General features: G+C 31.5%; 1 protein-coding gene across 1 annotated transcript in view; it reads left to right on the top strand.

The window, feature by feature from the left end:
* Nucleotides 1-401: 401 nt before the first annotated feature.
* LOC100159095 (basic-leucine zipper transcription factor A) overlaps nucleotides 402-13,649 on the top strand; it is a 30,482-nt gene continuing 17,234 nt past the window's right edge. Inside the window, exon 1 of the mRNA XM_001947628.5 lies at nucleotides 402-1,315. Within this exon, the coding sequence (XP_001947663.2) occupies nucleotides 685-1,315 (631 nt within the window). The 5' untranslated portion in view covers nucleotides 402-684. The remainder of the gene's footprint in view (nucleotides 1,316-13,649) is intronic.

Below are 13,649 nucleotides of genomic sequence, written 5' to 3'. Positions count from 1 at the left end.
GCGTGGTGCTATATCGGGTAATCACCGACGCGACGACGGCCGCCCCGGTGTCCCGGGCGGCGGCGGTGGGCGTGTCCTTCGGAGGCCACTCGAGGCGTGTGTGCGTCCGGAGCGAACGAATCAATGAACGACGGCGTCGGCCGCGTCGCCGGTGGTGGGAGAACCGCTCGCCATCATTACCCGGCAATTTAGTCAGCGCACACACACACACACAAACGCACAAACACACACAACACACACAAATATACGCTTAGAGCCTCACGGTATACGGGGTCCGCGGTGCCCGTGGCGTCCGTCTGCGGCGTCGGTGGCGGTGCTGGTGGGGCGGCGGCGGCGGTGGTGCGCGCGTGTATTGGGGCGGGCCGGGCCGGCGCGGAGGCACCGAAAAATAGGTGTTAACTATATTTAATAGCCGCGCCGATGCCGTACCGTGCGCTCGTCTGCAGCCGCGCCGCGCCACATCACAATCGTCCGGTCGCCGTTGCCGCGTAGTAGTCGTCGTCTGCGCCAGTGTCGCCGTCGTATTCGTGTTCGTCGTCGTCGCCGCGTCCGTACGGCTCTGTGATTATAATACTATTAGATATTATAATAGTATTTTATAATATTACACACTGCATATTTTGTGATCGCCGTTTTACAGTTGTTTTCGTTGTTACTTTAGTGTTATACAATCGTACTCGCGCGATGATGGTGTTGGACTCGGGACAAGCGTCCCCGTCGTTACGGCTGTACGCCGCGGCTGCCGCGGCCGCGGCCAACAGTTACGGTGGTGCGGCCGCTGCGACGTCCGGAGGCGCAGGGCAACAGTCCGGCGGCGGTACAGGAGGCGTCCAGATGCCGCCGCATCCGCTGTTCCCGCACTTTGCCGCCCGTTTCCCGCACGGCATGGCGTCCGCGGCCAGTTTCGCGGCCGCAGGCCTCTCACCGTTTCTCCAGCAACACCACGTCGAGCACGCGGCCGCCCAGCGATACGCGATCGCGGCAGCCGCTGCCGCTGCGGCCGCAAGGAACAACACGGTCGCCGGTCACGTAATGTCCGCGGCCGTGCACCAACAACAACAGCAACAGCAGCAACAACAACAACACCAACACCACCATCACCGGCCCAACTCGGAACCAGCGGGTAAGAAACGGCCTCACCACCTTCACCAGCAACAGCAGCAACAGCAACACCAATTACTGCTACAGCAGCAACAGCAACAGCAGCAGCAGCAGCAACAACAACAGCTACAGCAGCAGCAACAGCACAGGATTATTAATATGTCGGGCAATCATAGTGACGACAGCGCCTCCGAAAACGGATCACCTAAAAAAGGTTAGTCGTTTTTTACAATAATTGTAATATCATTAGATGTAGGTAAATATATATGGCATAATACCTAGGTACCTATATATCTGCTATCTTCAGCAAGCACAAACAAAACAAACTGCCGCAAGTACTATATAAAAGTATTACACTGCATTGAGTGCTATCCTATAAATCCCTCACCGATTTTGATTTGTATTTAGGTATACGCATATACCTACCTAGGTATAAATATATAGATATTATAGGTGTTTTGTAACACTTGGATAATTTATTACGATTATAAAACCATAATATATCACACCAAATACAAAATTAAAAAATAGGTACTATAAGTTTAGTGTGCTACAGTTGTAGAATCGGTATGAATGGGAAAACAGAAATGTTTACGTAAATTTATTTATTTTAAGATGTTTATAAAATCTATATTCATAAGGAAACTTTAAGGTATAACCTTCACGTATCAAGTGATACGACGGTAGCGTGCGTAAGGTTATACCTGCATTTATTAGGTATATAATTACTATAGTTAGGTTTAGTGGGTTAGGTCATATGATGAGTATGGGTACCTATTATATAATATTATGGTAGGTACCTATTCAAGATTTAATATTTATTAAAAACATATTTTCTCAAAATGAAATATAATAAAAATCAATTCGAATTCCATTTTTGTGTCGATTGTAAATCGTTGCTCTGAATTATTAGCGTGTGAAATTGAAAACATATAATAGGTAGGTATTATAATAAACGAAAAATGTTTTAATTTAACCCATTCGCGTGATTATCAACGCAAAACGCTATTACATAATACACACATCGATATAAATAGCGGGTAACCCTAGTAACAATAACTATAGATGGGCAATTATATCTACATACAATTGATAATGAATATATTCTAAGTTCGTATAATAGACGTCATATTATTGCAGTAACACCTTTACTCTTTAGGTTTATTTTCAGGGCATTCCAATTTCCAGAGAAAACGTGCATATAATTTAATAGATGACCCTATATACTATATTGAAATACAAATCTGTGATAAAAATAAATTCATTAAATTTACATCTGCAGCCTGTACAATATTAAGGATACCTATAAACGTAATACTACATAGGTAAGGTATACCAGCTATATTTTAATATAATATATGAAGGTATTGAGTTATAAATTGAAATGGTTTTATGATTTTGATTAGGTACTGATATAAATCGTGAGTATTTTGTTATAAGATATATAGGTTAGGTATAGGTATAGTATATTTTCATAGGTATAATATCTTATATAGTACCTATGTATATGTTATATAATGTATATATGTAGGTATATAGTTTGTTTGCATTAAATATTAATAGTTTATATACAGCTGCAGTGGGTTCTTATGCATATTATATATATATAGCAATATATGGGTACAATTTACATTGTATTTTACCAATACAATATTATTATGTTAGAATTCGATTAGGTACCTATACACGTCTTAACAATATCATTCTGGTATGAGTGTATAAGTTTTTTTTTTTAAAAAAGCGCAATTTGTATGTACAATTATAACGATAAATACGAAAATCGCGTGACAGTAAATATCCGAAAATAAAAAGGGGCAGTTATATAAGTGTGCATGTGATCGTTTATACTATATATATAGGCAGTTATTACCTATATCGCATTTGACCGTGGGAACCCTACACACGACCGGAAGGGTCCTCCCTTGTAAGACAGGTGTGCAAAATATAGTTATGTCCAAATCCTGAAATTTCAAATACCTAGGTATACCGGTAGATTTGTTTGAAGACTTGTAATAGGTACATCGTTTAGTATACGAAGGTTGAAGACCGAATAATTTTTGATCTACCATATCAATCTTAAGTATATATATGCCATACACCTATAGGTTTTATTTTTTAATGTCTATATCTTGACAAATTAATCTTCATAACATATCGCCACAATAATAAATCTGCAGCTAATTTATTAATACATATGTTTTTTGTATAAATTTAATATTTTTTTGGACCTCAGATATGCTTAAATAATGAACAAAAATATTTATCAAGTTTAGCTCTAAATGTGAAATATGATTAAATATTAATGGTATTATTTAATCTATTATTCATAATCAAATTTTTTAAATAAAATAAATTACTTCATTTCACTAAAGTTAAATAAATATGCAATCATTGTAACCTTGTTGTAATTATTTAATATATATATATATATATACGACAAAGTTATTCATAAATGTGTATAATTATTATATAGGTATAACCTACTTAAATTTTAATCCACCTAATAATAATTATGATAAAATTAAAATATTAACATAAAGCGTTTAATTATTAAAAAGTTAAACAATTTACTCTATGTTATATAATATAATAATTAGGTAATACAATAACATTTTACTTGAACTAGATTTTTTTTTAAGTTTTGCAAAACATGGTACCGTATATTTTGTAAAATTATTTACAATAACGGAGGTACATTTTTTCATGAATCGTACAAAATAGTTTCATTTACCTATATAGGTAGCCGAATACTATATTGGATCTCTCTTTCTAATTTTAATAATTCTAAGTAGGCATAAAACAATAATAAGTTATAGTTGAAATCAGTGGAAATAAAAATAATCGAAACGTTTTATTACAACGATTACTATAATAATAAATCAGAATCATCATAAAATTAAAAATAGAAACAACTATATTATGTTTTATAAATTCGACAACTTTTAATTATTATTTGTTTTACAACTTAGGTACATATATTAATATTATTATTATGATCAAAGAAGTTATAATATCATTAATTTTAATATGTGGTATAGGCGTATAGCGCAGTGGCGTATAGGGTGGGTTTTAGAGGTTCACCCCCTCCCCCTCCGAAATTCATCCCTAAATATGGATATATAATATATATATATAGGATTCGCCACTGGTATAGCGGTAACTTTAAATGAAGGGAATAATGCCTTATTATTTGTTTAATTCGAATATTTATCTTCTATTATATTTGATTAAAAATGAACCAAATAACATTAATATTGCCTAATCAATTAACTATCATAATATACGAACATACATATATAATTACTTAACTATATATGTTAATATTATATTACTCTTTGTTGTATCAGGTAATTGACAATTAACCACCATAACCGTTCGCTATATATAATATAGGTATATACGAACGGTGAAATAATTAACAGATAAAAATGTTCAACTATGTATAATGTTATAATAAAATGTGAACCTTTGCAGTGTTATCGAACGTATAATTTTTCCTTTTTTAACTTCGTATATGTATATATAGGTACCAAAATCAAATAAATATAATTAATATATATTACCGGCTATTATGTGTAGAAGTTACATAGAGAAAATAATAATTTTCTACTTTAATAGCTATTATTTTATATTATTATTGCTCTAAATTCTAAATTGATTTTAAACATTTCAGTTTTATCTTTTTTATGAGGTTCAATTAGGAAAATTTGATTGTATAACTACAGTATAGGTATATGTTTATAATATGCACGGTACCTATTTAGTTTAATATACTTATACATATATGTGTATATAAGAAACAAGTCTAAACCAGAACGTTTTTAATTTTTATTGATTCATTAAATAACTATAATCTAAATAAAAAAAATGTAAATCCTTCGTTTTTTTATTATATAATTTACACGGATCAATTGATTCCTAAATGTGTTTTTGTGGATATAGTCTCTAGAGGCTCGTAATGATGCGCTTTGAGTATATATATATATAGGTTTAGGTATATATACGCTGCAATGGGCATTAATTTATTATATTATATACAAATTATACGCATGTTCGCGGTATGTATATATCGTCACATCGTAGGTATTTATCATACAGATTATATAGGCATATATACATACCATAGGGTCTCGGACACTATAGGTGTAGGCCCGACGGACATGGTCATCGTATTATAATAATATATAGATAGGTTAAACACTTACTAACTTATCGTACTAACTGCATAGTCGCGGGTAAATAACCTCTAATAAAATATATGGCACAATTCGTCCAGATCGGCGGATTAAACGCTACATATAATATATAATAATATGTACGTGTAACCGGTCATTACTATATTATATGCACACATATACTTATTATATTAATAAAAAAATAAAACCCTCTATATGACGTAGATATATATACCTACATTATACAGATAGAGGTACCTATATATAGTTTAGTTAAACGCGTATGTACATCGAGCTTACCTATATCATTATATATATAGTACACAGTTTATAATAGTATAAAGGTATATGCACACAATAACGTGTTGGGAGATTTAAGAGTTAATGTTAACTGTTTTTCGTGCGGCAGCTATTAAACACAATTATTATTATCGTTATGACTACGGCGTACCTATATAATACACATAATAATATATAGGTACCCACGAGTGTAGTACACCTATATATAATATACTGCACATCCGTATATTAATCCTTAAAAGGTGCTCACACACACATTTGCATGCATTCGAGCGCGCAGCCAGGATTTTTTTTTAGGGGAGTGTTTTATTTCTATATTTAAATATAACATGTAGCTTTATACGCATATTTTCCATTGTATAGTTATCAATCATCTTATTTACATGCAATATCAATGAAAAATATATGAAATAGAACCATATCATGACAACTGCATATTTTGTAGAAATCTGAATCATACCTACGTTTACATTGAAAAAAAAAAGTCAGGGGGTCACCCATAACACACCCCCTTAGCTCTACGCCACTGCGATGTAGTTATATTATTTTTCGTTTTTACCACGTGGTTATATTCAGTAGAAATACCTATAGGTATACCAACCGTCGACCACATATCGAAATATATACATTCACGGTACCTATATAAATGTCTACGTAATAAATAATAAATAAATAATAGCTGATGCTTTGCGATTAATAATTATGCACGTAATTTTGAATAATCATTTAGCGCGTGTAAACCTATATAATAAAGTGTGGTAGGTACTTTTATATATTATAAGTTATATAACCATAGTACTATGAACTTTATGTGCTAAAAAACAATGAAAAATGTGCACACGTATGTACTAAAAAAGTTCACACATACATTTGATGTATTTATTATGCAGTAGGTATAATATCCAATTATTATTTTTGTAATAGGGGGATAAACTTAGAAAAAGAATAAATATTTTTTAATTACAAATGTTTTGTGCATTTTTTTCGTTTGTAGATCTTGAAGCATTATTCCCAAAGTCCTAAATTTAAAAATGTGAATTGTATCAAATATACAGCGAATATTAAATCATGTTATTATATATTCATTTAAAATTAAAAGATATTTTATTATTGAATACATTTTAAGTAAGAATGGGTCGATAATAACAAATATTTACAATTGATTATCGGTATGAGTAGGTATAGTAAAATTCAAAATATAGACAAGGTGCGACGGTGTGCGGCAGGTGTCTTTTAAAAATTATTAAAATTATTGAACAGTTGTTTGCGTTGTTGACATAATATGCATAAAATATATATATACTTAAAATCAATAAATATGTAAAATCAGATAATTTAGTAAAGTATGAAACGTACATTTTTGTATTTTGATTGTATTTATCATGAAACGTATAAGTATCGAATCAGATTTTGAATATCCAGCTCCTTTTAAGACATATACGCAAAAACATAAATTTCCAGGCTATCATATATTTATATATATAGCTTTGTCGCCGAAGCGAGTAAATATTTTTCACGATTTTTCTTTCGAATATAGGTACTTAGATGTAGATGAAGGATCGTACGTACCTATTTATAGTCTATAGGACTTTCACGAATTAGCGAGACTAAATATTTACGATCATAATATAAATGAAGGATAAAGCTATAATAGAACAGACATTATCATCATAAAATAAATAGCCGAAAAATGTTAACATTTACCTATGTTAACCTTAACACTAAATTCGAAACTGCGAATATTATATAACCTTTCGTCATATTATTATATTATAAGATAAAACATTCTCTATAGTGTACCTACTTTACTACGCCACGCATAGACATAGATATGTTTCTGTCTGTGAATTATGCAAATTTCTATAAATTTGTTTGGATATTTTTGATTTTTAATGAGTTATATTGGATTCTATTAGATTGCAAAATATTATCAATACGTTAAAAAACACATAATATATTATTACAATATCGTATATTTTAGTACACTAGTAATTTCTAGTAAATGTAGTTTATACATTTTTATTCGTAGAATTTAATTATATATTATTTAATGTAGGTATACTGAACTAAACGTAATCGTGATATCGGTGGCTAATCACTTACAATAATTATTATAATATTACATACTTAATTCAGTAATTTATTCTACTCATATTATAATAATTATCTATGCTGCGTTGTTTTAGTTACAATATTATATTTCAAATACTAATTTTACCGAACGCAAAATGTATTAGGTGTATTGATACGGTTCTATGAAATATTGTTATACAATAATACATATATGTCTTATAATACCTATAGCTATAATAATACCTATAACCGACTTTAAATTATTAACAAATATTTTAATTAATTATAATGGTTAAATATTTTGAATAAAGTAAACAGCTGATATAATTGTAATGTAACATATTATTATAATATAATATAACCAAATACCACGAATAAAAAACAAACTTGTTATTGGGTAATTAAACGATTACGCATTTATGTCGAACAAAACAATAAATAATCATCGATAGAACTATAATATTATTATGTATAACACACAGTGTAAAGAATATTACCATTGTTATTATTATTATGTTGTGCAAATTATTAAGATCCGTACGGTCTATGTTATTTGCGCGTTTCATTGTACCTAATACAAAAGGTTTTTTAAAAAACGTGTTTTCGTATTATTACGATTATTGACATTGACGAGCGATAAAGCAATCGATCCGCATGCGAATTCGCGGTAAACGGCGGTCTGATCAAAGGTTTGAATCTATTCGAAAGGAATAAAAATCAATACGCCAAATGATGATGACGGGCGAGTAGAATAAAAAAAACACTAATTATTATTAAATATTATTATAATCGCATTTTTTCGTTGTGTATATGTGTAATATTAAATACGAGATATTATATGGCGGAAAACATGTGGTTTAACGTATATATATATATATATATATATATATAGGTACACATAGATATGTACATAAACACATATTGAATAATAGTATATATATTTATTATGTACACATATTTCTTAGAACATGCATCGAACGTTCGGGCGATTATTATGATATTATTATGATTAATGATGCCTATAATTATTGACGATGCGATGTCTAGCGAGCACACCCAAATTGATTAGAAATTAGCTGGAAACCGCGGTTTGTATAATATATCTAATCTGAATGTGTATAATATAGGTACGATATCATAACGTTTCGACCGAATATTGTTTTTGTGAATCTATATAATCTCCGAGTGCAATTATTGCGCAGCATCGTTTAAACTCTCGTTTACATATTATGTGTCATGAACATATAAAGACATAAATCGACTTTTTTTTCGACTTATGAAAACTGTTGGTACATATTATTATAATAACTGAAAATTTACTATTTTTTTCAATTATAAAAATTATAATATTATTATTAAATCATCATTCATCACATTATGCGTGCGCAAGCCTGCAACCTATATATTGTCATATTCAGTGTTGGGAAAATCTCATTTTGTCCCCCGTTCATATATCTCAACTTAAGAATTTATTCCGGATCCTTGTTGTTTATTCAAAGAAGAAACTCGCTCCAAATCCAGCTCCTCCGCGAAATCGTTTCAATTTTTGTTTCTTTTTTAACCAAGTTTTTGAAAAAATCGCCGGTTTAGAATAATATTTTTTTATTATGTAAAGTATATAAGAACAACGATCAATTAATTAAACGTGAATTAACTAAAAATACCTTCTTACTTATTTTTACTTTTTAAAGTAAAGAAACAAAGGAAACTTTATTATAATTTAAAAAAATAAAAATGTTTTTAAAATTTAAAGGAGCTGGAAATGCCTGTGATTATCGTTCACGTTCCTCGTATAAAAAAAGAATTTGTTCATTTTCTTTTTTCTATATGTGTAAAGCAGTTCCAAGCTTTGTTCCGACAAAAAGAACTCGTCCCAGAAATCCTTTTCTTATTGGATGAACGATAGTTCCTTCTCAACTAGTGCGGTAAATGTTATAAATATAAGTTTCTAAATCTTAATGTAAGTAAAAAAAAAAAAAAAAATAATAAATAAATGAAGAGTAAAAACGTAAGGCCCCATGGGGGTTAAGGCCAACATTGAACCCCTCGAACGTTATTTTCAAAAATGTCACAAGTAAAATTGGGTAAATATCTTAGTTCGCCAACACACAAAGGTTGAGAACCGCTGATCTATTATGTAGAAGTGATCCTCATAGTATACGCTACATCTTCCGCATGTCACGTCGAAAATAATCGTCGTATAGTCCACGCTTGGCACGTGGAACCCGGGGTAATTTCTGGCCGTTACGAATTTATCTGTCGTCCATCTAGAGGTCATGATATAATTTTGTGCGCGTGCATATTATCCATAAATGTGTGTGTGTGACGTAGCGAGCTTAGTCTTTTGTGTTTGCGTTCGAATCCAATTGAAAATGTGTGCGTCGTGTGTGTGTGTGTGTTTATTATATTTTCTTAACGAGAAAAATCGTCTTGCGACGGGAGGAGAGCAGCCGCCGCAGTTAAGTATATCATTTGTTATATATAAAGTTATACCTACCTAACTAGATATATAATATAACATGATGATGTCGGCGACCCGTCTTCTCGGGCGGTTATTACGGGTTAAGTATTTCGAATTACATAGGTACCAATACCATTGTACTCGCCATACCGACTCGACGGTCACGTAAAGCTATGATATTTCAATCCGTTTTCATTTGTGACCACACGAGTGTGTGTGTGTGTGTGCCTACGTATATAACACACGCGTGGCAGGCACGAGTCACGTTTCTATTTCTAAATAAATGACAGCAGCAATGTAAATGTAATATTATCATTATACTTATATATACGCATGCGCAGGTACATGTGCAGCGGCGAAGGACCCGCGGAAAGACAGCGAGGTGTGGGTATGATGGAGTGGAGGATATGCAATAATTTTGATCGTAATTCAATTATAAATATAATAATATGATTCCATAATATTATTATGTGTGACGGGATCGAACGTTTGTGGACGTTTCGTATTATGTTTTCAATCGACTTCGTTAAATTATACTGCACAGGTATTACATGTTGGCACCTATATTAATATATGCAGAGGTTGAAATCTATATCTCTATATTAGAGGTAGGTATAGGTACATATACTTGGTGTATGAGTAAAATATGTATACCAACTAATAAACAACTAAAACATATTGGTTAAATTTTTTTATAATGTATCACTTAAATAATGATAATAGATAACATTTATCGAGTTATGCTGTCAGTATAACAATCAGCATTCAGCTGAAAACGAGAGATAAAGAATAATATGATGTTATTTATTATTATAGGTGCGCTATACTATATCAACAAACGATTGTGCACCTTGAAGGTATACATATATATACAACACGTGTATATTATAATATGTTAATATTCACTTAAGCCTTGATCGACCGACGACGATCGAAGTGTACTGCCGCGTAGGTATACAGCCTATTGAGGTATAATAATATAATATTATGTGGTTGCGCACCGAAATAAGGACAAAAATCCGATAAGACAAATCCCTATAGGCGTATAATTGTATATTATATATTATAGATCCCGACGAAGATGAAATTTTGGACGGTTAGTGCGTTTCGAAGACGTCGTGTTATTTGGGCGGTTTTTCGTTTTCGAAATATTATTTGTTATCCCGACGATCACGAAAAAAAAAATCAAGGAGGAGCACTAAACGGAAAGGCCGCTCGCGTATTAGCATAGCCGGGGCAAGCGCCAACCATATGTACCGCATGTTAGGTTAGGTATATAATATTATAACATCATGAATGATCGCGGGATGATTTATGCTCCGGGCGATCCTCTCCGGCGTGTAGGACACACACACATATAGGTATTAATGGTGCAGCAGCGGTGCAGTTATTCAATTTCGTTTCGGGTTTTTTTTTCTTCTGTGGGCATAATATAACATACTCTACCTGCACCCTGTGCCGTCGCATGCACATAATAATATTATGTCTGTATAAATAACACGGTAATAACATTGTCAGAAATGGACCGTATATATAGCTGGTATATACCAGGTATATACGGGTGCGAGAGGCGAAAAACGTCCGCCTTCAAACGGCCCGTCATTGAAAGCAATAATTACACAGTCTTGTGTTTCACGAGTTATTTTATTAAACCATAGAGTAATATTATAATGTTATTATATATTGTCCATTATATGGCCACGAGACCGAACGCAGTTGGATAGTAACGCATGAGGTTCATTATTATTATTATTATTCTCAAGTACCTATTCGTTTTCCGTTCCTGCGTCGAAAACCCATTTCACATCGTATAAAACAATTATCACACCAAGTCATGAACGTTTTTTTTTATTATCTGTTATAATAAGATGTTTGTCCAAATATTATACTAACTAGTTTAACCTGTTGGATTATATTTTTCATTATGAAATATTTACTTTATTGAGTACCTAACCTACCTATACCGTCAATTAATGTTATTATAATAGTTTTACATTTTACTATAATCATTCAAATATTTACAAATTATAAGGTATATATATATACCACTACTATTATAAGTGAATTTTCAATGATAAAACATATCACCTCGAAAGTATAAATGTTTTTGATGATATTTATTTTACATACGAATTCCACACACGAAGTCGAATTATGCAAAAAAATATTTCTTACATACAAACCTTTTAGATTCTGAGTGGAACGATGAATGTATTGATTTTACAATGATGTGTGTTTTTTTTTCTAATTTTTAATTTTTAATTTTTTTATTTTTGTGTCTGTGTACACGATAAGTAGTCGAAAAAATGCTTCGATTTTCAACTTCAGTATCTTGTTCGATTGGAAAGTGAATATCGTTGGTATGTTGAGGAGGTCAAAATTTAAAATTCCCTGTAATTTTCAAAAGCGCCAAGAAAAACCAAAGAAAATTAAGGAAAACGGGAATTTTACGCAAAATCGATTTTTCACAAAATTGAATATGGTTTTTGGTGTAACTTTAAAAAAATGACCGTAGATACATGCAATTTTGACTGAATATTTATATTAGCATTTCCTATACACCATACAATTTTGAAAATAAGTTGGACTCTTTTTGAGCTGTTTACGGACATTTTCAGTTTTCAATTTTTTTAGTTTTTTTTTCTATAAATATCAATAATGTGTTATCTGTTGGGCCAAAAAGTGTAAAAATTTAATATAAAGCTCCTGATATATTGTTACAATATCAGTTGAAAAATATTAAAAATACATAGGCACAATTTTTTTTTATAAGCATTTAAAGATCGAATTTTGACAAAATTTACCAAATTTAAAATTGAATAATTATTTTTTAGATAAAAATTTATAAAATGTTCAACTTTTGTATCTAAGAATTGAACATTTAAAACAAGATTCCACGTAAGTAATTAATTCTGTTACCAAAAAATCTAAAAAATACATTTACACAGTTTATTTTTATAGTCATTTTAAGTACAAATTTGGATGTTAAATTTTATATTAATAAATTACATATTAAAAACCTAGAATAACTATTTTAGTTATTTTGTTGTGATTGTATAATATTATTCTTGGGTATACTTGAAACTTCTAAAGTATACTATTATATATCTATGATAGTATCACGGTTTGTTGTTGATGTATAACGTGTTAAAAGTACCTAATAGATATTGTGATATGATTAATTTGGAATTTATTATAGGTACTTATTAAAGGTAATTTTTTTTTTTTTAATACCATAAACTATATAATATTATGTCTTATACCTAGACTGACATACCGTCTCCGCTCAGAATCGTTTTTCTTATACAATGATATTATATCATTGAATTCAAATTTAATACGATCCATTATACAGTGACCCAATTGTAACCTACTGTACAGCAGAGCAAAATCCACTTACCCACCTTTTTTTTATTAGCATTTAAAGTTCAAAAATTGACAAAATATGGAAAAATCACGAAAATTAGCAAATTATGTTTAGTTAAGAGTTCGTAAACATTTTTCTTTTTAGAACTAAGATTTTAAAATGTAATACTAGA

This window comes from Acyrthosiphon pisum, chromosome A1 (assembly GCF_005508785.2).
Source record: "Acyrthosiphon pisum isolate AL4f chromosome A1, pea_aphid_22Mar2018_4r6ur, whole genome shotgun sequence".
Classification (NCBI taxonomy): Eukaryota; Metazoa; Arthropoda; class Insecta; order Hemiptera; family Aphididae; genus Acyrthosiphon; species Acyrthosiphon pisum.
Note: the sequence above shows the minus strand (reverse complement) of the source record. Positions and strands in the feature narration are given on the sequence as shown.